This window comes from Haliaeetus leucocephalus, unplaced genomic scaffold (assembly GCF_000737465.1).
Source record: "Haliaeetus leucocephalus isolate CR32 unplaced genomic scaffold, Haliaeetus_leucocephalus-4.0 Scaffold657, whole genome shotgun sequence".
In the NCBI taxonomy this organism is placed as follows: Eukaryota; Metazoa; Chordata; class Aves; order Accipitriformes; family Accipitridae; genus Haliaeetus; species Haliaeetus leucocephalus.
The window spans coordinates 5,820,099-5,843,802 of NW_010973093.1; the positions used below are offsets into that span (position 1 = coordinate 5,820,099).

Consider the following 23,704-nt stretch of genomic DNA (forward strand, 5'->3'; position numbering starts at 1 on the left):
AGCAGTTCCAGAAACACTCCTCTGACATGGGAGGCCATTTCTGGGTGTGAGAACCAGAAAGTTATTTGTGCCAGTTTTGTGAGCAGAATGGGCCTTTAATTCTCCATTAGAAATACAGGCACTTCCTTGAAATTTCTAAGCACAGAGTCAGGTCATTTTTGGAACAATATTGCTGTTCTTAACTAAATTTTTGGCTTAGTATTATGAAATGCAGAATGAAGCTTTTCCTCTCTCATTCTAAGGAACTTGCTGATTTTCTCAGCTTTTTGATTTGGGCATCACTGCCCTGTTGAAATCTTATTTGAAAGCTTCTTGGCATTTCACCAGGATTTATAACATCCAGTTACTGTACTGATGTGCAAAAGCTCAGTCCTGCGGGAGACTGAGAGCTTGCATTTACTGATGTATGAGAGGACCTCTTAAAAATTAGTGAAATATTAAACAAGTTTGAAGCACAATGGTCTCCATCTGGTCCAAACAGCAAGGCGTGGGTAAACCCAGCTGAGAGGCATGGCCAGCGTGAACAGAGCTTGTGTCCAGCATGAAGAACCATATGGAGTTTTTCCAAGCCTACTAGGAAGCTGGCAGTGAGCTCTGCCTGCTCCAAGCAGTTCCTTCTCCATACTACCTCCCTCTTTCTAGGCCATCCCTGACACACACATCCCTGTGTGTTAAAACAGCACAGCATTGGTACTGGGCTCCATGTTTGGGTTGCTGCATTGGGGATTTTCCTCTGTACATGCAAGAATCGGGTGACTTGCACAGAGCAAGGACAATGCAACATCTTCCCCAGAGAGGAGTAAATCAAGTGTGGCTACGTTTTGCTCCTCAATCCAACTTAGTGGGGACACAGGGATGCCCCTTATTTGGGGGATCCCCTCACTTGTGGGATCCCCTGTGGACATCAAAATTTATGGCCATGTTAATTCCAGTAACAACAGCTTTTCAGAGAAATCAGGGCTTACTTTTAGCTGGTGCAAATATGGCTTCCAGATTCCATCCAGGAGGTCTTGACGGTATTTCTTGGTGAAGTAGCCCAGGTAGGAGACGAAGGCCGTAATCAGCAAGACGTCTCCACACAAGGTGCTCTGTTGCTGTTTGAAGTCCTTCACAGCTTCAGCCCATCTCACATTCTCAGAGGCGAGTCCCCCAACCTACAATTTCCCAAGTCAAACTGACCATTACAGTGGTTCTTTAAACAATACCTCAGGATCTGGCCATGTCCAATACCTTGTTCCTCATGTCAACTGTCACTTGCTAAAGTTTAAAACCTGGGGATGGCAATATTCAACAGTTACTTTGCTAACTGCCTTCCCATCCCATTCAGTGAAAGACTGGTCCTGCAGTCAAATCCAAGCTGTCTGCTCCACAACTCCTCTAGAATCATCAAGGGAGGATCCATCACTTCCCCAGCAGGAATTCACATAAAGGTATCTGCATAAGGATTGCTGAGGCAGCCCATCAGTTGTTAATTGCCTTATGCCACAGACGCACACATCGTTGCTCTCACACATCCTCTCTCAGAGCACTCCTCTCCAACAGCTACAACCTTCAGCTATTTCACACAATTTATTATTACCCCAGGTAGATGGGATTTTGATCACAATTCCCTTGGGTCTACTTTTTTCTTTCCCTTAAGGCTCTGTCCAGAAAACACTTCCTCATAGACATTTTTCATGAGCATCCAATGCACAAACAGTCCAACTGGGGGCTTACCAGCTTTGAAGACGGTACGACATCTCTTTGTAAAATAAGATATCTCTACATGCACGGACAATTTCCTCGACCATTGGTACTTTTCAGAGTACCATTGGTCCCTCATTCCTGATGTCTTGTGATTATAAGAGATATCCTGACCACCCACCCCTCCCTTTTATTATATATATATTTTTTTAGGAGAAAACTTTAGCTCTATTAACTGAGAAACACAGCTTGGAAATATGAATGGAATGCATCCTTCAGGTTCACAAGCCAAAAAAACCCAAAACAGTTTTAAGTTGGCCTCATGGCTTTGAGATTGAGAATGCCAAACTTTATGGTCAAATTCACAATCTCTCTCCTGTGATCAAGGTGCTCTGGAAACATCCCTGTAACGTACAGATCCCCTCTACTCACAGGCCTTTGTTACCAGGGCCAACCAGCACTTCCTATATTTCTTCTTCAGTATACAGTCCACATGAGCTTAGGGTTATTTCTCATATTTCTCATTTTTATTAAAAATTCCCCTATATCCTTCCCTTTTGCAAACCTCCCTGAATAGGGGGTGCTGCAAATGTGACTAATATGACACTGTCTCCTTCTTCTAGGTCACTGTTAAATAGGACCAGCTCTAACACAAAGCCCTATGATAAACCTTATGAACACCTTGAATAACTCACTCCCCTAAACTGGGTTATTTTGCCATCTTAAACTGATATGCAGAAGGCAGGTCCCCAGGATGGGAAGGCCCCACCTCCAGATCCTCATTGAATTCCACCATCACAAGCTCCAAATTGACCAAGTCCTATTTCCAGCAGGATCTTGCTACCTTCTGAGGGTTAGGAGACACTTTCTGATTTCCAATACAAATTTACTCCTGGCCAGTTTAGGCCATGGGTTCTCATGCAGACACTGTCATCCAGCTCAAACACCTCTCCTTTCACCCTCATGTGTACTTCCAGATGCTTTCATAAACAGCCAGTATTTTCTAGGGACTGTGCTCTGCTTGGCTAAGCAAAAGAAGTTGATCTAGTTCCCCTCTGAAATACACAACCACAGGAACAGCTCTACTGAGCCAGACTCAAGGTCCACCTCCTTCTGCATCTTGTCTGATGACAGCAGCCATTAGCAGATGACTTGGGAAGACTATACAAATGAGTACCTGGGAATAGTTCCTGACATGATCTCCCAGCATCCCACAACTGGAGGTATAAGGACCTTCTGAAACAGAGCTTATATCTTTGTGCTTAACAGCCACTGATTATTTTTTTCCTCCATCACTGAGTCTAGGCTGCCGTGGATACCAACCAACCTTTTGGCATTTACAGCATCCTGTGGTCAGGAGATACACAGTTTAGCTACACTTTCTGTAAAAAAAAGTATATCCTTTGATGTGCTGCCTGAACTTTTCAATTGCTAAAACAGGTTTGCACAGTGGAAAACCAGCAAATAATCATGCTCGCATCACCTTCTCCATACCACTCATGATTTCAAGTCCTTGATAGCCGTTCTGCTGTCTCCTTTTGAGGTTGAAGAGCTTTAGCCTATTCAGTAATTCCTCACACAGAAGAAGCCTTTTGATTGTCCTTGCAATCTTTATCTTCACTGAATTATGTAATCTTTATTATCCAGTTTCTTTTTATTGTTACCTTCTCTGTGCCATTTTCCACTCTACTACATCCTTTGAGGTACAGCAGAGGGGGCAGAGGTACAGCTGCACATTCAAGATTTATTTAGAATGTATTTATATAGAGAGATTGTGATTTTTCTCTGGTTTGTTCTCTCTTCTTTTCCTAATAAACCCTAACATTCAATTTTGGCTTGAGTTTTGGGTTTGTTGAGGGTTTTTTGCCTCTGGGAGCACAGAGCTCACATACTCACAGAACTCTTAACTCCATCATTTCATTCCTGAATGATAATAACTAGCTCAGCATCACTTACAGGGCATGTAAAGTAAAAAATAATTTTTCCAATATACATTACTTTACATTTATCTACCTGGCATTTCATACCTCTATCACTTGGTATAATTTTTACAATTCTTTACAGTCTCCATCATTACTGTATACATATTATTGAGAAACAGTGTGACCTGCTTACACACCATCTCATCCAGGTCGTTTATGATTATTCTGATGAACACAAGAACTAACAGACACCTGCAAAAATACCTCTGATGGCCTTTCTGCCTTGATAAATCTGCCCCTTTAAATCAGTGAAAACTGCCTTCTGGGCAGTCTGTCTCCTTCCAGGAGCAGAAAGAGAGGCCAGTTTTTCTTTGCCCCATTCAACCTAAGAGCTGTCCCTAAAACTGTTCCAGCTGAGTTACTCTTTCATGAACATGAACCACCATTCTACTCACAAAGCTGTAGAGGTTTCCCCAGTGCCTTTTCCTGATCTCAGTGCATGCTGATATTCCCTTAGCCTTGCTAGAAAGCCTACACTTGATATGATTAGGACCACATCTGCCTTTCTTAGGTCTACATGATGTGTAGGGCAAAGCCTTGGCAATGTGCTCTTGGTTTAGAGTGAAACAATCTGTTATAAATCCATAATTACATGTCGGCATCTTGTTTTACTGAATTTCATCCTCTTCCTCTGGTTCCCATATCCAGACCATCCAGTTATTTCAACTACAGTCATGCTTCCTCTTTAACTGTGGGAATTCCCATTTTTGTGTTCTCAGTCTTATAGGTCTATCTTATAGCAACATTCATTGAAGTGGAGCATACAAAGGCTGGAAAATATCAGGAATCAAGCAGCATGGGATATACCTGCTCTGTTCCTCTTCTGTTCTGGACATTTGCTGGAGTCCAGCTGAAGCTGGACAGACCCTGGTCTCAGTCTGCGTATCTGTCCTTAAGTGATCCTACTTGTTGAAAAAGAAGCAAAGCACTACTTTTAAGTTATTGCTTACTTTTAAGGATCATACCTAAATTATCCTTGATCTCGACTCCAGTAACAGTGCATAGATGTCCACTTCCTCTATCTTTCCTTTGCAGTTTTTATAGATGAAGTACCTATAGGTCTTCCCTCCAGCATCCTTGAGATCAATTCTCATACTACTCCCATAGCCTCTAACACCAAGATGTCTTTATTGATCTGATTTTCCTAATACTTGTAGAGTGTCTATATACCCCTCATTAATTTCCTGAGGTTATTTTTTATCCACTTATGTCCTAGGGGTCTTTTCTTCTCCTTTGCTTGGGTTACACACTACTTCCAGTTTTAGTATCTTAAAGAAATCCCAGGTGTCTTCCACCTCAGATACTAGAAGTCATTGGAATTCTTTTTACTTAGCAAGTAGCAAATCAAAAGCCATCTCATTTGATTACCTTTAGCTCTTTGATAATGAGGGATAGTGAACAATCATTCCCTATTCACCACCTGCATACCATTCATGATTTTATAGGCTTCTGTCACATCTATCCTCTGTACACAGTCTCTTTTCCAAAATGAAGCGTCCTAATCTATTTCCTTTCTTCACATATGGAAGTGGTTATATACTTTGTTGTAGCTTTTCTAGGTCACCTACAGCATTCTGAGATGGGGTAACCTGACTCTCTTCAGCATGCAAGACGTAGGCACCGATAGATCTGATACAACAATTGTTTAACTTCTGCTTCCTGATTTTTTCCTACCAATTACTAATATTCAATTTGCCTTTCTTCCTCCAGTCGAGTACCACGCTGCTGTTTCTGAGAACTCTCTGCAACGACTCCAAGAGCTCTTCTGTGAGTGATAATAGTGCAATTAGGACCTATCAATGTAAATGCATGATTACAGTTCATTTTCCCTGCATGCATTATTTTGCATTTGTCATCACTAAATTTCATCTGCCACATTAGCACATATCCACTCACAAATATCACCCATCAGTCATCCTCCCTTTTCTGGTGCACAGATCCCTAGACACTCCCTGGTCCCTGTCCCTTGGATCCTAGAGCATCTTCCTTAGGTTATCATCTAAAGTTCACGAGATGCCAAACTAAAATTAATGCACTGTAAAAGTTAAGCTTGCCTTCAACCCCCCATTCATTTTTCAATCCAAAGCAACACTATCTGTGTTCAGTTAGGTGTATTCTTCATACAACCTCAAATGTGTTTATTTCAAAGTCTGGGAATTTATTTCTGCCCACAGTCACATAGGTGACACATCTTGGATGTCAAATAAATTGCACATCAGTAAGGGCTGTCAGGATCTATTCCTAGATCAAAGCCAGAGATGACACAGGAGACAGTGTGCATTGCACAACAGTAAGTTGGCATGCAAATAGTCACTGCAAAAGTGATCCATTTTTGACAGCAGTAGTAGCAAGCTGTGTGCTTTCTAACCAGGCCTTTAAAAACAGCTAGTGGAACTGGCACTGACATAACTTATTCTTGTCTGCATTTACAGCTGACTGTGTTCAGTGCTCCCTCAGCTATGATGCCTACTAGCAGCTCCTCACCACAGCAGCTCTGTCCTGCAGATGCACAGCACTTCAAGGAACCCAAAAGTGTCTCAATTCACGTTGTTCCCAGGCCATGGGGCGGGGAGGAGATGTGACCAACATGGCCTGGGATGCGGTGTCCCTGCTCCTCCAGCATTTCCCTCCATCTTATAGCAAGCATGCTAAGATTTCCCCTCTAAATAAAAACTCCTCTAAGTGAATGGATTCTCTATTAAACCACAATACAATTGCTGCAGCTCCTATCTCAGCCGCAGGCAGATAGCTGATTTCCCAGGGACTGAGTGCTTCACTCCTCCTCTCCCAACAAGTTTCACTGAACTCTAATAATTTCCACCAGCAGAAGTAACCCTGGCCTTGCTCAGACTTTTAAATCATCCCTGATCCTAATCATTTCTACTGTTTTCCATACGATCCACAGTAAGCAGAGACCTGTGAGACAGATGAGCCTGCGCTCATCTCCCATGTGAAATGAGAGACAGAGTTTCTGGATTTAGTCTGGATGACTTTGCCCATCAGTGGCTAATGCTGCCTGCAGGTCCCGAGGCTTAATTGACTCCAGGAGCAGGACGGCACATGCCTGCAGTTGTCTATGCAACGCGTTTCTGGCTGTGTTGCAAAAAGTTCCATGCAAGTGGGAAGTTGGAGCCCTCAGCGTGGCAGCAAGAGATTAAACCCTTCCAGCAAACTAGTCACCACTCCAAGCCTCAGGCTGGAAAGCTGAATGTGACAGTCCCTCCATCTACACTCCAGTCCCAAGACAACAGCCATGGAGGGTCTCTGCGGGAAGCATTGTCCAGGTGGCTCATGCACTACTAAGGGGGCTGCTATGTCTTTACACCTTTTCCAATGTTTTTCTGGCACAGTTGGGTAGGGTTAAGAGGGCTGGGAGTGAGGGAGCAGCAGAAAGATAATTTATGACCCTACTTGCAGCATTAGGAGATCTCCAAGCATCACTCAAATCTCTTTCCAAATCTTTGCATTTGGAGATGTGGCAGCAGCAGACACTGAATGGGACAGATATCTAGTTTTCTTCCCTTGTTTGCTGTTGCATTCTTTTTTAGACTGCACATTGTTTGGAGCAACAGGAGACTCTCAACAGCGTTTTGTGTGTTTGTGTGTACATGTGTATATTCATCTCTCAGCAAGCCATAGACAAAACCAGAATGCAAACAATCCCACTCAATCCTTCATTGCTTTATAAAAGCCCAGGGTTGACACTGGCTTCCCCAAGCTCTCAGCCTCTTATCTGTTATCAATTCCTGTGAGCATCAGGCTGAAAAATTTACCCAGCACAAGTGCGGCACATGATGTTTACCAGCTAGAGATCAATAAAAACCACACCGCTTTTTTCTAGCAGAATCCAGGGCATTGCCCAGCACCCATCTTCCTCACCACTGCAACGACTGTGTCAGTCGTATGATGCTTCAGTTTTGTGTGATCCTAGATGCAGGAATAGAGATTTGCTTCCACGTGTCTCTGCTTTTTCTCTAATGATGAAAGGAAAGGGTGTTTCAACCTGGGAGAGAACGCGTCCTGGCAGCAGACAGGAGGTAGAAGGCAACAACATTGGCAGACTACGGAGAAAACAATGTTTAGCCTGTCTCATCTATGCACATAGATAGGCGTAGCTTGGGGAAGCTGTCCATGCTTTCAAACACAGAGCAAAACCGCTTTCCAGCCTCCCTGGACATCACCTTTGAGAGCACAGGAGGACATATCTAATCATGGTCCCCACTATGGTAATGCACGCTATTTGAGCAGATGTCCAAATTCAATCTAAATGAAAATGGCTTATAAACCTCAGCAAGGACTGGCAGGGCTGAAAAATAACAGACATATTCAAAGTAGAAAACCTATACCTGCATGATGTCCTTTACCTACCCCCAAAAAAATCAAACCACCCTCCTCCACCCAGTTCTCTTGATGCATACGCCAGGCTGCACACTAATGCATCCTCCTTTTTACTTTTACCATTTTCAGTTTGCTTCAATGAGAGACTTGAAACCCAGTCACCTAAAGATTCTCATTTTAAGTATATATAAGAGAGGGAAATAACTAGAGGAGTGGCCAATGTCACCCACTGGTGACTGGACAGAGCCACGCATGGTTTCTCCCATTCGCACAACACCAAATAAGAGCGGAGTGGGAAAAGCAGTTTGTGTATAACCACTTTCTAACTGCTTTAATGGCTTCAGGATTTCAAAGTTTGCTGCTGTGGTTCTCCTGAAGCCTGGACAGGGAAAGATTTCTTTCCAAAACCAGTCACCAGTGCATCCAAAGCATTTCAAGAGGAAAGAAACAGCGAGGCTTTGAAGTCAAGGCAGCTAAAATGCTATACAAAATAAATCATCAAGACTGTGCCTAAACAATGAAAAACATGCTAAGGTATTATAACAGTTAAGGATATAGTCCAGTACCTGGGCTCAGACAAGGACGTGAACAAGTACTGCTTTTAAGCAGGTGCTGACCCTGAGCCTGTGAGCAGTCCCAGTGAATGAGTAAGGTAAAGAACATGCTTAAAAGCAAATATATTCCTGTTGCTTCACTGAGATTATACTGCCTGTGACACAAACTCAGTGCTGTCAGGCCATGGACTAATGCATACAACATTGCAAAAAATGCAACTGCAACCAAAGTTTTTCTCAAACTTGATTCCTATGCCTTATCTTGATTTCAGAATCAAAATACTTTCTTTTAAAGGAAGTTATTAAACTTGAAAAATCACGTAGGAACATACATCACAGGTGACAATCTATCTTGTTAAAATATTTGCTCGTTTTGTTTTACAAGAACATTTTGTTAATATAGCTATGCAAAAAAAACCTGAACAAACCCAAATTCCACAATTTTTCCTTATCACAATATCACAGTTGTACCTGAATGAAGATTCACATTTTAAGCCAATAATTCACATGCTAAGCATGCACCTTTAAGAAATCATGTTCTGTTTGTTACAGTGGTACTAACTGAGGTGAAATTAAGCTGTATTCAGTGTAAAGCATACACTTACACGTATACTTATATGAAAAGAACTAATTCCATCATTTTTATGTTTCTTTTTCATGAAACATTTTCTTCTCGTATTTTGTGTTTACTGACTCCTATGTAAGCCACAATCTACCCCCACATCACATGTTAAACAGGATTTTGTTAGGCTGTGGAAAGACACAGGGAAATACTCATCCTGCAAAATCTCCCCAGAAACATAAATGGTTCTTTCAAATGAAAAAGCTACTTTCCTGTCTTAATTAAAGGTTTTGGAAGCATTCAGTGAGATTTAACCTGAAGAACATGAAAGCATAAAAATCTTGCGGTGGTTGCATAAGAGAGATCTAAATCAGTATAAGAAGGGACTTCTCTGCTGTTTGTCTTTGACCCCTTGTATCTGAATATATCACAGTCCTGACCGCATTTGCCTGCAAAGTGGTGCTGCACTCCTGTTTTCCAAAGGAGGCATGCAAAGATTAAAGATGAAAGGTTTTTTTAGAAGTTTCCCAGTACCTAAGCATGCAGCAGGTAGACCATGCAGTTCTCAGGAGCAATTCGATGCCCCACTAAGTGCAGCCTTTTTCATGTGCCCATGAAAACCCACCTGAAATATAAACAGCTCTGAAAAAATCCACGCTAAAGCAATTTGCTGAAGGTCACCTAAGAAGGTTCGAGAGTAGGAAATGGAGAAAAATACAGAATTGAGCACAACTCTTCATGTCCCAAGCAAAAAGTTTAACCATTTGGCTATCTTTTCCTTCTCTGTGACATCTCTGCTGCTCCTGGGAGGAAGGGCAGCACAGCAGCTTTTCTGTCAGTGCTGCTACAAGACCAGGCTGTGTGGTCACAAGGAAGGGGCCATGTATTTCAGTGAGTTTTGTCAGGTCTCAGGCAGGAGCCATGTGCCGAGCTGCGCACACATCCCACACCCAAAACAGGGCTGAACAGGCACTTTATGCACCAAAAGCTGCAGCAGAAGCAATGTGGGAGTGCACTGCCTAAGTCTGTACTCAGAGAAATCCAAACCGCTACCTGCATCTTCCCTGCAGCCAGAGTCAGATGTTTTAAAAGCATAAACCAATCTGGGCTCTCCACCAAGACAACTATCACTGCTGCCTTCGTGTGCTAGAGGGTGAGCTCAAGTCAGCAGAGCCAGCTGCCAGGACCAGCCCCAACCCCACTGCCTGCCAGGGCAGAGCTCAAGCACAGGACAGTCTCCTGCAGCCCTCTTTCCTTGCTTGGAGGAAGAACTGGCTTGCTCCAAGCTAATAGCCAGTGCAGAAGCCAAAAAAACAAAGTTTTAAGGGCAATTGCAGCATATGATGTGAGTTGGGGCTCCAGCTTATAGGACAGTGTGAACAGAAGACATTATCTCTCAGTCTCTTATCTGTGAAGCAGTGACAAGGGCATTGCCCCCGCAGAGGACTAGGAAGCTGCATATTTTGAAGATACAACAGACTGTGATGCATACCGATGGACTGATAACAGGGACATGTACTGCTTTTCTAGAGCTTTTCACTATTAACTTTTTGTCATTTCAAAACTTGCAAAGCTACTGGCATAGTCCCGCCTTTGTTTTTACGATATGATTTTTGAGTCATATAATTTTGGCCTATCAGTACTTGATCATACATTTAAGTAACAAAAAGGAGATGAGAGCAGTAAAGAGAGCATAGCCAGTCTCTAAATATAAGCAGTGCCTACCCCGATGTATGAAAACAGCCAATGCAAAATCATTTTCATTACTGAAACTTGCTGCAGTGCAGGAAATGTATTCCAAAAAAATTAGAGGATGTAATGTACTGTGTGCACATGGTTCGCATCTCAGCAGCACCTGATACCTCCCATTCATGCCATCAGAGTTGCATCTGCTGACACTCACCAGTCGATTTGCAAGAGCGATGGTACAAGCTGTAGCTTCAGCTTCTTGCTGACATTTGAGTTTGTCTGAAGTGGCCTTCTCAAACTTGGCTGTGAGCTTTCCCAGGTTCTCATTGAGGCGCTGCACAGGAAAAAAAAAAGAAGAAAATAACAGCACATTTTTAAGGAAAACCCTTCTCCAGAGATGATTCACCCTGCGAGCAGGGCTGGCCCAGCTCCACCACAACTCACACTGCCCAGGTTGGCACCCAGGATGCAGCCCCTACACAGTACTGCGGCATCAGGAGCCAGTGCGGAGCAGCGATGTGCTGTGCTATTTTACATGCTTGTAACTCACATCCTTGGCACAGGGCAGAGGCAAAGAACACAGAAAATTAATTTGTTTGGGGGTCTGCCCTGGTGTGAATTTAAACTGGGAAAGGGGGTCCTTAGGGCCAAGTACCAATGACCGGTGCTATGGCTGAGAAATAAGCAGGGCAGCTAAGAAAGCAGAATTTTGTATTTCCTGATGCTGCAGCCCTCTTGGTCTCAGTCCAGTCCCTGAGGGTCTGCTGATTCACCGAGTTGTGCTCAAATCCCCAAGGGGCTCCTAAAGCAGCTGGAGCTATGCTTGAACAATCTCCAAGCCATACCTCCCGCACCCTGTTTCTAGAAGGGAATACAACAAACAAGTCAATAAAATTGTTTTTCTCCTAAAGCTGCCTGAGCATGTGCCATGGGACACTCCTGCAGAGGAGCCCAACCAGCACTAGGTGGGATGATCCCACATGCAGGTCAGCTGCAAAGTGCTTGGGGCTGAGAAGGGGCAGAAAGACCACCTGGAGGAAAAGGAAAAGAGCACTTTGCTTGGACAGAGCTGTTCACACTCTGGTCTAAAACAAATCAACGGCTCCCACAGGCACTTGGAGCACTTCACTCCTGATAAGAGAAGTAGAAGTAATAATTGATTTTATCTGCACCCATTGCAAACTGCTTAAGGCTAAACTGCTTGTAAATCACTTTAATGCTGAGCTACACACTAGAAACAAACCTGAAAATGAAAAAGGATTATATTAGGGATATATGCAGCTCTCCTGGATACTGGAAAACACAAAGCAGTCTCTGCTTGACCTGCTTTGGAATACTAACACAAAAAGTTTCTGTCTCTGCATGCATATGACTGTATGTGCATACATATGCTCATATATATATAATCCCATTATACAGCACGATCTGATAAATGAGTATCTATGAGCTATGAAGAACAGATCCTGTAGTACCCCACCAGACACACTCTACAGTAACACACAAATTTTTCTGTGTGCAACTGTGAGTATACATCTTTCTTTTACATCTACCCTCCCCAGATTCGTAGCAATCATATTTCCCAGGCAGACAAAGGAGAGGGAAAGGTACTTAGTGATTTTGACAATCAGAATAGTCTCATTTATTACTGAAAATGGGTATGTGACAGCTCGGGGCCTGGTTGTGAGCAGGTATTAATCAGCCTCACATCAGTGAAGGTATCCAAGATATCCCAGCTTCATAAGCAAGGATATAACTCCACATCCACCCCCATGCTGAGCAGTGTATCTCTACCCATCTGCAGAGCGGAAAACTCACCTAAACCAGTCAGTTTTGTAAGTGTATGCCAGTGGAGTACCAGTAATCTCCCCAAAGACTGCCATTTTCTTTAACAAAATCTCACTTCTTTTAAAAAAAAAAGAAAGAAAAAATAAAAGCTCAGGCATTAAAAGCTTTGGAAACAAGAAGCATAAAGGGATGAAAAAAATTCCCCAGCACCATATTTCACATCTGAGATGGGAGGATTAGAGGCTAAAGACCTCTAAATCCATCCCTACTTCAGGTGCTGTACCCACCCTTCTCTCATCTGCAGCAGGAAGCGGCTGCTGGAGAGCTCTGGAGATTTTTTTTATATTTTTAGTTAAGAAGTGTAGTAAGCATTATAAGAATAATAAGCCCTAGGAGGCATCAAGAGAGTTATGTATTTCTAACATGAAGATGTGCTGTTGGAAGAGATGAATACTCAGATGAGCTCAGCTGGAGGGACTGTGCTGCCCCTCTCCAGGTGCACATCTCAAAATCACATATTTAAAGACAAAACTGTCAGCCTGGCTGCCAACACACCTTGACTATTAACGGCAATTTTGCACAAACTGTGGTGTCAGTACAAAAGCACAGCCACAGAGGATCAGAGCCACGGCCACTCATGAAGAGGAATCCCACATTCCCAGCACCTTAAAAAAAAGGCAGGTTTGGGAGTGCAAGCATCAGGAGGGACCTGGAGAACAGCAAGTGATGGGATGCTGTGCTGCCATCTGAGGGACGGGCTGGTGGGGTCCACCTGAGCTGCTTTCCACACTTTGCTATTAGCAGCTATTGGCCAGGGAGGGAGTGGGGGAGAAAAGCAGTATGTCTTTTAACACAGAGACAATTTTGCAAAGGAAAAGGAGAAAGGCTAGAAGCTACTCTCTGTAGAAATGCACTCCTAATCACAGTGTAATTTCTTCTATTCAGTGATCTTTTTAATTTCTTTTAAGTAGCAAAAATCTAAATAAGGATAATGCATAAGATATGCTGACAGGGAGCCGTGCCATGACAAATTATTAGGCTCCTACTAGAGCAGTCGTCATCCTTCAAAACATGCCCATCGCCAGGGACTCAGCGTGGGGAGCCAGCCCAGCTCTGTGCTACCAGCACTCTGAATCAGCCTCCAGTTCCTCTTCCCTGCCTCTGTGCAGCATACCAGGAACATACTGGTTTGAGATAATGAGTTTTCTGAGAACCCATGAGTCGAGGTAAATTACATTTTAAAAATTAGGTAGGAATAATAAGAATTAATAATTAGCCTTCCTCCTAAGCTGTAAGCAAGGCTGGAGAAGAACAGATGAAATGTAGAAAGCAGCAATAAAAGGGATAGAAAAGACTACAATCTACCCAATCTTTGGATTCCCACCCCTCCATTAAAAATACATGAGTGCAGAAAAGCAACTTTCTCCAAAGCTGAGGATTTCTCCCAAGCAGTGACTAGCGTGATGGGTCCCACCAAAGGATAAGCACTTACGGCAATTTTGGCCTTGATGCTGGCCAGCTTTTCCTGGGCAGCCGCCAGCTCTGCGTTGGCTTTGCTCAGAGCCTGCCGCTTCGGCTCCACATCGCAGTACACCTCGTGGAAACGCACGATGTTTACCACCCAGGAGCAGAGGCCGGCCGCAGCGTAGGACTTGGTGGTCACAAATTCGGGTCTAAACTTGGGATCTTGTAAGTAGGGCTGAAGGGCTTTGAGGCAGTTCTCGTGGATGTTCTCCTTGTCAAACTTGATCAAGGAGTCCAGGAAGCCATCCACCCTGGCCATGGCAGTTTTTGCTGCTTTCCAGCTCCTGTCCTTGGGAATCTTTCCTCCTGGGGCCATCAGCACCATCACGGCCGCAGTGACATTGCTGACGGCTGAAGGCGGCGACCCAAAGGACCTCAGCTCTGTCAGATTCTTCTGAAAAGGGGAAAACAAGGTTGTTAGACAAAAATGAATGGGCTTTCTTTTTACTTTTCCACTAATAGAGTCGGGCTCCCAAGCTATCAATCTGATAAATTAGGTTTCTCTTGGCCTGAACATCACTGCCTTTAAATCACTGCTATGCATGTTTACAGCACATGTGCTCAACTCCCTGCATCCAGCTCCTTATATCCCACCCAGGGCCAGCACAGCACAGTGTTCCTCCCCAGACTCCCATGCTTTCCCTGCTGCCAGCCCTGCTGCCTGGGGGAGCAGGAGGTTTTCCGCCCTCTCAAAAGATCAGGATAAGGAAAAAGGAAACCTTTCCAAATAATAACCTCTATAAATAGCCTCCAGCCCCTCTAAAACTGCCTTGCAGATCTTCCCTTCGTGTTCAACTACTCCCTGTGCCAGACACCCATGCGTTAAGGTCTTGTTTGAATTACTTGCTGCACCCGTGTTTCCACGGGGCCATCATCCAGCCCAAACTTAGGCACTTTAAGCAAGCACCTTCAGCAGGAGAGCAGTCACTGGGGTGAACAGGCAGTCCCCCACAAGAATCAGCTCATCTCTGGGCACACCCTTGTCCAAGGGGGAGTTCCCACCTCCTCCATTACCAACACAGGTGGTTTTGGCGAGACCCTAATATTAAGTGGGATGAATCTTAACCTAAGCAAAAAAAGCTGAATTGTGGAAAAAGCATGCATTTCCTAACACACTTGCAACAACGCAGTGCTGAGGGTTTGATCTGCTGACACCTAAAATCCTCTCACGACACACATGCAAGTTAGCTTTTGCATAGGAAAAAACAGTGTAGGTAAATCAGCTGCTCTCAGATGACACGCTGTTGTCAAAACAAGGATAAGGGCTGTTTTAACACCACTTTGAGAAAAATCTATGAACTTCTCTCAGTTCCTGTTTCTATCAGTTTTGAATAGCTCTTAATGTATATTCTCTGCTATCTTGCTTCTATCAGTTTCTGTCTTTGGAAGCAATGTGGGATAGTCTGATACTTTTGAGCACCCATTTTTTGGATAAAGGCACCTGCTATGAACCTATTCCTAAATGTGTCTTTGCTTGTTTTTAGCTTTTGTTAATGATCAAGCTGACAGAGACAGGCCTTTGGGAGCTGTGTGCATTTCCAGCATAAAACGTCTCTAATTAAAATGCTCAATGACATGGAGCCAACCGTGAGCACAGACGAGTACCCCAATGTGCCCTCCTCCACCGCAAGCACCCTGCGCAGCTTGTACTACATGGCCTCTCCCCAGCCCTGTGTGTGCAGGGTGCTGGTGCTCGGGGGGGCTGGGAGGCCTCTGGCAAAACAGCCTGTGTTTAATAGCCTGCATCTCAGTGGAAATGGGATGCTGAGCTGGTACCATTGCTTTTTCCTTGGGAGGTGAGCCCTTCCATGACATGACAGGAACGGTGACACTACTACCCTGAATGGGAGGGAGGATGATGCTGTCCCAGCCAGATTGAGGAAGATCTCAGCAGCATGGGGTGGCCACTTTCCTTCCTTACTGCGAGAGTCTCTGGCATCACTGGAAGAGGGTAAGCCAGGTCCATGGTGAGTGCCAAGCTGATGAACTTGGGTACCAAGCAAAAGGAGCTCTGCCCTTTTCCCTGATGGCATCAATTGGTTGCATTTTAACAAATCATTCTGAATTCTCCTGCACACCAGAGTATACCTGGGATGGAAACCAGTCAGGACACTGCCACGTGCCTCAGGAACACCAGCCACTATGGCATCCTCAAATGCCTCTGGACCATCTCCAGGGGATATCCCTTGTAGGTAATTGCATGGGAATTTCATTTCTTTTGATACTGTCACTGTGTTCTGTTCACTGTAACCTGTGCAGAGACTGAGCAGCACTGGCCAAGCACCATCCTCCTTTCCAAGGGGCCACAGACTGCCCAGCCGTCTCCGCAGGACAGCTGCTGCCTCCTCTTGGAAAGTGTTTTGTGCCAAGCAGAGATCCACTGGCAGGGGAAGGCAGTCCCAGATTCCGTGTGCCATGATCTTCCTGTTCCCACTCCCCACAAAAAGATGAGGATGCTGAAACATCAGACCCACTGAGACTCATGTCCTGCAGTCCTTAGGGCCCAGGGGATGCGGCTGCTGAGAAAGAGGCCAGGTGCACTCACAGGGTGAGCAGACAAACTGCACTGTAAGAGGCAAAAATGGCATTTTTGTCTCTAAACCCTGTTTTTCTGAGTTTTCAAACTCACAATCAGGTCTGGGTTTGCATTTTTTACTTTGCAGGTATTCTGTGCTGGGTCTATCATAACCCACATCATTCATCATCGTCTGTATAATAATTACCTTTTTACATATATAAATATATGTGATTATCTCTTTTTTTCTATGTAATTATCGCTTTTTAACAAACACCTTAAATAGCCTCTCAATTTGCCGCGGGCACTCGCACTGCCACCAAATCCTGCACAAGGCATTAACACTAAAGCAGGGAACAAGTGGCTGCAGCAGCTTTCCCCAGTGTGGCCACTACCCAGCTGAAGCTGGGCTGAGCCAGGCTGTGACTGATCACACACTGATCAGGTGAAGTATTTTCAGTTTTGCTGGAATAATTTGAGTACCAAAAAAAATAACATGCACTTGTTACTCATAACTACCATTGCTTGGGAAGTGTCTCATGAAGAGCAGCCGCTCTGATGACAGTAATGAATGATGAACAGCAACTTTGGTTTAATGGGCCTATGGCATTCTTTACTGAACACAAGACTGCTTTGCAGCCAGTGGCAAGGGAGGAGGGGATGGGAAACCATCCGGCTGGAAACTTGTGGGGCTGTGCAAGCAAGCACACAGCGACATGGCAGTGCCTCCAGCAGCGGCGTGCCCCCCATTGCTCAAGTCACCTGCCACGCAGCCCTGGGGAATTCAAATGAGCTGCTGCTGCTGCAGATGCCCATGTCAGAGGTTAACACCTTGCTAACTGCTACCCCTGCTCTGCTTTGCCCTGATGGCTTCATCCCTCTGGGAGCAATGGGTCTACCCATGGCTGCCTAATGCTCCTCTGCTCCACTTGCGCTTCTCTGTGCCTCTCTCCTTCCCTCCTCCAGCTGCAAACCTCATGAGGGATCTCTGGCCTGCCAGGAAAGGCTGATCCCTTGAGTTAGTGCCCTGTTAATCATGGAACTGACGAAAAGCCTCCCTGGCCCATTCTCTTGCATAGACCTCAGATCGCCCCCATGTAATGCCACAGACAGCCTGGGTGCCAGTCCAGTTCCCACACAGCAATGGCAGAGGCACATGGCTTTAGAGCAGCTGTCCCATCCAGGTGAGTCAGGCAAACTCATCCCACCAAGGGCAGCCAGCTGTCTGCTGACAAGCCTCACTCATCCTTCACCTGGAATTAATGTAAAAGCACCCCCTGTTGCTTCCTTCTCCATGCAGCCTATCTGCAAAAGATACAAGTCCAAATGGACACGGCTGCTCTTCTTTCAAACTAGCAGGTGACACCAGCACAGAAATGTCCATGTATCCACATACTTACTGACCTCCTTGGTAGCTGACTATATATATTTATTACTGCATTCTACTCAGCAGCTTTTCTCACTGTTTTCCCTATTAATGTTGCATATAACAGTGCTGTCCAAATAAGATGGCTTAGATAATTGGGGAGAAACTATATATACACACATAAATACTGCTGATTATTCATGTCAGCAAGCAGGTCAAGCTCTCTGATGCATTTCTGATCAGAAGGTAAGAGAGATCATGCCTTCCAGTGCTCTGCTATTGCTGCTTTACAGGTCCCTAGAGAAAATCCCAGCATCTCCCTAATCTTTGCCTAATGAGATATTCCGCAACTCCAGCATGAAACAAAAACTAATGAAGAGACAAATATTTTCCCTTTGTACAGTCCTTTCCCTTCCAGGAACAAGAGACAAAGCAACACATCTCTGCAGCAAAGCCACGTTTCCTGAAAGCTAATCAAACAGAAAACCCATTCCTGATGACTCAGAGTTGCTTTCCCCTCCCTCAACAGGGCTATGATTGAGCCACGGTTTGAGGCATGATTGAGCCATGCCTTGCTGTGATTGTGGGAATAACTCTGATTTTCTAGCTGCACCTGGTGCATGGCCACTGCTCTGCCCTGGGTGAAGCCAGAGGTTGCTGCTCCAGGATGCTGTGTGAACTGCAGACCAAGATAAATTTTAGGTATGTGTCTCTAGGGCACATCTCAAAGTGCCAGGCTCCAAACGGGAACTCCTGGAGTGTCACTGGAAGAAAAACTTTCCAAGGTACCAAAAGCCTTTCCTAAACCATTTAGTGTCCTGCAGTCAGAGCAGTCCTTATCTCCAGGTCATACATTTCCCCAGTCACATCTTCCTTCCGAGTCACCTTGTCTGCAGCAACATATGGCTCTACCAAGAGGTCACCCCACATTCGGTACCCAACTACCCATCATCCACAACAGTGTACTGCTTGGCCTACAGACCCTTGTGAAGAACAGGTCCTCTCCCCACCCAAGAAGCCCTGGTACTGGATAAGCCTAAACATGGAATGAGACTTCTGTGCCATCACTTATTGTGTCAAACCAAAAGCCACCCTATGAGTGCACCTGTGGAGCCAAGCTGTATGTATCAGATGTTGAGCATCACACTCAACAAGGCCTGAGGAACGTTTTGGACAAAGAGAGGACAAGGCAAATTCCACCCCAATACAGCTGGAGAAGATCAGTCCAAACCCTCAGGCCACCACATTTTGTCCCTACAACAGCAGGGAACTCACGAGGGAAAGACGCCCAGAGGAGCCCAAGAAGTCACCAACTCTCCCCATTGCACCTCTGGATCTCTGATCTTTCTTCCCCCACCTTGTCTTCCCCCTTGGCCAAGCAAGGCATTTGCTGTGGGCTGCAGGAAGACACTTGCCCCACTGTGCCACAAACTCAGAGGGGGATGTGAGCTTTCCCATTACAGACCCCTTTCCAAAGCAGGAGATGGGTTAAGTGGGAACTCAGAGGACGCCCATGCTCGCTGCCAGCTGCAGCCACAAACTGCCAGCCCCACACCCACCAACACAGGTCTATGGGGCTCACACAAGATCTGTCCATGCAACGTTCTCAGCACCAGCTATACTGCTGGGAAGAAAGGTTCACAGTGTAGCTGGGAGTAAAATCTGCCTTGTCGGTGTTTTGGAGTGTTCTCAGCTTCCGCTGTGCTGATTGTGCACTTGCACAGGAATACCCCAAGCAAACAGCATCAATACTGTCTCTCACTGAAATAAAGGGGTGTTCGGGTTTCACCCCACCTGTCCTGCAACACCTCCTGCACTTCTGCTGTGACTAGCTAAAGGCACAGTCTTCCTTGCCACAGGACGCTCAGGACAGCTGACAGTCATCCTGAGAGCACTGGCAGCCTCTCCTGTCTCCCCTCTTACATTTTCATTCCCCACAGCTCAAGGGTAACAACCTCAGAAAAGTTTGGAGCAAGATCTGGCCTGTGCCCCTGCTCTGGAGCCCAGCCCTCCATCCTGCGTGTCCTCCTCCATGCTAGCAGACAGGTCTGAGCCAGAGGCAGTGCCCAGAGAGCAAGACAGAGGTACAGAAATGGTGATCCTTCTGAGACACTCTTCCCTAGGTCCTGAAGGAGAGTGACAGTAAGGTGACCTCCCCTTCCTTGTGGGGCAGGATGAGCGGTGGAGCCAGCCAACAGTGGAGAAGAGATGCAAATGAAGCACCCACCTCCAGTTCCTCCTGTTCTCCATGGCCATGAGTAAAGGATAACTTGGTGCAGCCTTGTGGCTGCTCCAAGTTACGCCAGGGACCAAGTATACACCAGCTGGGAAGAAGCCGGAGGAGGGTCAATACAATGCCCAAGATCTTGGGCCATCAGATGACACTGCCCCCCACAATGCAGAAGGGAGATACTGGATTCCCATAGAAGTCTTCACCCTACCTTGTTGAGGGTGTTCAGAGCAGCCTGGGCAGCTGCCAGGGCAGGCTCAGCTTTGGCCAGGTCCTCCTCGCAGTCCTTCTGTTTCTGCTCAACCTCCTGGGTGATAAGTGCCACTTTCTGCTCCTCCTCATCAGCAATTGCCTTTTCCCTGCTCACTTTCTCTGTCTCCACCCCCACCACCTGGATCAGCTTGTCAGCATCATCATTCTTCTGCTTCAGCTCTACTTCTTGGGCTGCCAGCTTGGCCTTCAGCTCATCCACCTAGAGGGAAGAAACACATGTGGGAGCATGGACAGTCACCAATCTGTTCTCTGCCCTGCCCAGCAGCACAGACTCACACTCGAGTGGGGCTGAGCTGTACCCAAAAGCATGGAGGGCCTGTGTGTAAAGCAAGCAATGTCCTGGCAGCACAGAAAAGCAGTATATCTAGCTGTTAACAGGATACTGCTGCTCTCCTTTGCTCATGGTTGCTTGGGTCACAACTAGAGAGCCCATGTGCATGATCCACACACCAGAGCAGCCAGCTAGCAGTGAGGAACCCAGCAGGGGAGAATCCAGCACCAGCAGGATGAGCTGCTAAGGAGGTTGTCCCACCCTTGCTCACTGCCTCTGCTTGGAAACTGGACAGACGTGCCAGGGCAACACAAACATTGCTTTGAGCAGGATCCAATGGGAAGTAGGTGGAAGCTTTCATTTCAGGTATTCTTGGGATTATTTTTGTACAACCCAGGAGCCTCACCATGGACCAGGCATTTGCAGGAAGCTTGTCTCATTATAAAGCCAAATACATCCAGCTTTGATCATGAAATCTGATATTACATCACATCACTGGTAAAGGAGGCATGCATGTGCTGCGCATGCGTGTTTTGCGGTGGAGATGAGATGTGCTACAATTCAGCTACACCTTCTTTCACTTCTCAACCTTGACACCAGCAGAACAGAGCGCATGGTATTTTGCCACGTGCAGGTTTTGAGGAGGACCTGTGCACCAGGAACCAGCACTCCCCGAACCGCCTGCTCACCCAGGTGCACCCTGCCACTCACCCACCCCTCCATCCCGTGCCCCACGCACACAAGGCAGAGGCAACACCCCATCAGTTCCCTTGCAACCATCAGGTCCTATGGCTTTGTGGTGGGAGGGGCATTTTTCACAGCAGAAACATTACAGCTGGGATCTGCTGACAGGTACAGCCCTTGTCAGAGGTCCAAGGCTCAAGGGGCTTTAAAATGTGATGTCAAATGAGCTTGAGAATGGTTCTCCCATCTAGCCGGTAGCCAAGAGGCATGGCAGTGGTGGCAGCTCCTCACACACTGCTCCACCGAGCATCTGCTCACACCCAGCAAGGTAGGAGCCCTCTCCAGCAACAGGCTGAAGCATTTGCATGGTGGGGGAGCTCACAATGGCTCTCACTTGAAGACAGAAAGTCTCTTTCTAAAAGCACCCGTTTCAATGAATTTACACAGGCTCTGCGCTGACCATGGAGTTTTTCACTGTCCTGCCATCAGGCTCATAAAGGACTGCTTAGAGCTCCTGGGGTACGTCTTTACCTATATAAAAATACTTACTAGAAGGGAAATCAGGCACTTGCTTTTGTTGATAATTCCATTTTTATACCAGAAGAGAGAGCACATTTTGCAATCTTATAAACTGAAGCCATTGACGTTTGGCATCAGCTTCAAGTGGAGAGTGGTTTCTTAGGAGTCTCTTTGTGCACTTCATCCATTGTCATCCCCTGCTGCCTGGCGCTACAATGCTGTTTTCACCAGGACAAAGACACGACTGTAAATCCAAACGACTCTGGCTCACAGGAGCACATAATCCCTTCAGTCGGCAAACTCAGCAGCAGCTTCTTGTTCGGCTCCACGTCTTCAGGGATTGCAGGAAATTGAAGTGGGAGACTTCACTGATGGCAGATATGGCTCGTGACCTTCTGCCCCAAAATCAGTAATCATGTGCTGGATACACATACAAATGGGAGCTTTAGGGGTTTACACAGCCATGACAAAACAAGCAAGGGATTAAAACCCACTAGCACTCAACAGTGCTACAAAATGAGCAGATGTAAACTCAGCCCCCAGCGCAGCCTGTGAGAACAGAAAATGCCCTGACAAAATCTGCTTTCAGCCAAGCACATGCAATAATGGAAGGGCAAATGACTTGCTGTAACATTGTCAGGATTTAAAAAAAGCAAGAAATTCAGTTAGGGCTTTGCCTGAATGAAATATTTGGAAGCTCAGAAGTGTATGTTACTATGAAGGCTCCTGCCCAGCTGGGCTTGGATTACATGTTAAATTCCAAGTGGAAACGATGCAAGTTGGAGCTGTGATATGTATCCTGAGGCTCTGCTGGACCCTCTGCCAACAGACCACACCACATCTAGGGGACATATGATGACCTCCAGCCTCCCTTACCTACAGCAGGATTTTGGAACATGAAAGGAAACAATTGTGTTTCCCCAGTGAGGCTAAAGCTCAAATGCAGTTGAGCAGGGACAATTTAATAGCGTTTGTGCAGTGGAAAGAGAGAAACAGGAGCTACGCCTAAATAACCAAACTCACTATCGTTAGTGATGTCCTGGGGGAGGCACTGGGAATGTACATTTATGAACTTTACTCTTCCAGTTTCGCCCCCTCAGCGCAGCAAACAAGTTTCCCTTAATGCTATATTTGCATCCACAGCAAAACCAGTCTGTCACATCCATCTCTCCTCCCTTCCCACACATCCTGATGCTCAGACATAAAAACGCCTGATGAGACACCAGTAAGGAGGGAGGCCTACATGCCATCACCTTCAGGAGGCACAGGCTCAGCAGAAATCTTAAATGTGCTCCCATCAATGGCCTGTGGAGCCACCCCTGGCAGAGCAATGTTAGGAATAAAGGCATGAAAAGTTCTCCTCTTTCTATGTCACAGTAACAGAAGATACTCAAACTTCCCCTCTCTCACACCAAAAAGGACCTTCCATCTGAAAAGGATGGCAGCTTGTACACAGAACTATTTTCTGTTTCTTTGAAAAACTCAGATGCTTGTCATATTTCATTCATATTGCCATTTGTCATGGTTTAACCCCAGCCAGCCACTAAGCACCACGCAGCCGCTCACTCACTCCCCCCCCATCCAGTGGGATGGGGGAGAAAATCAGGAAACGAAGTAAAACTCCTGGGTTGAGATAAGAACGGTTTAATAGAACAGAAAAGAAGAAACTAATAATGATAATGATAACACTAATAAAATGACAACAGTAGTAATAAAAGGATTGGAATGT

General features: G+C 45.7%; 1 protein-coding gene across 1 annotated transcript in view; it reads right to left on the bottom strand.

Moving 5' to 3' along the window:
- DNAH9 (dynein, axonemal, heavy chain 9) overlaps positions 1-23,704 on the bottom strand; it is a 206,883-nt gene that overhangs the window by 87,076 nt on the left and 96,103 nt on the right. The window contains exons 49-52 of the mRNA XM_010579502.1: positions 20,440-20,700; positions 14,086-14,511; positions 11,023-11,142; positions 966-1,154 (exon numbers count right to left, since the gene is read on the bottom strand). Coding sequence (XP_010577804.1) covers positions 966-1,154; positions 11,023-11,142; positions 14,086-14,511; positions 20,440-20,700 — 996 coding nt within the window. The remainder of the gene's footprint in view (positions 1-965; positions 1,155-11,022; positions 11,143-14,085; positions 14,512-20,439; positions 20,701-23,704) is intronic.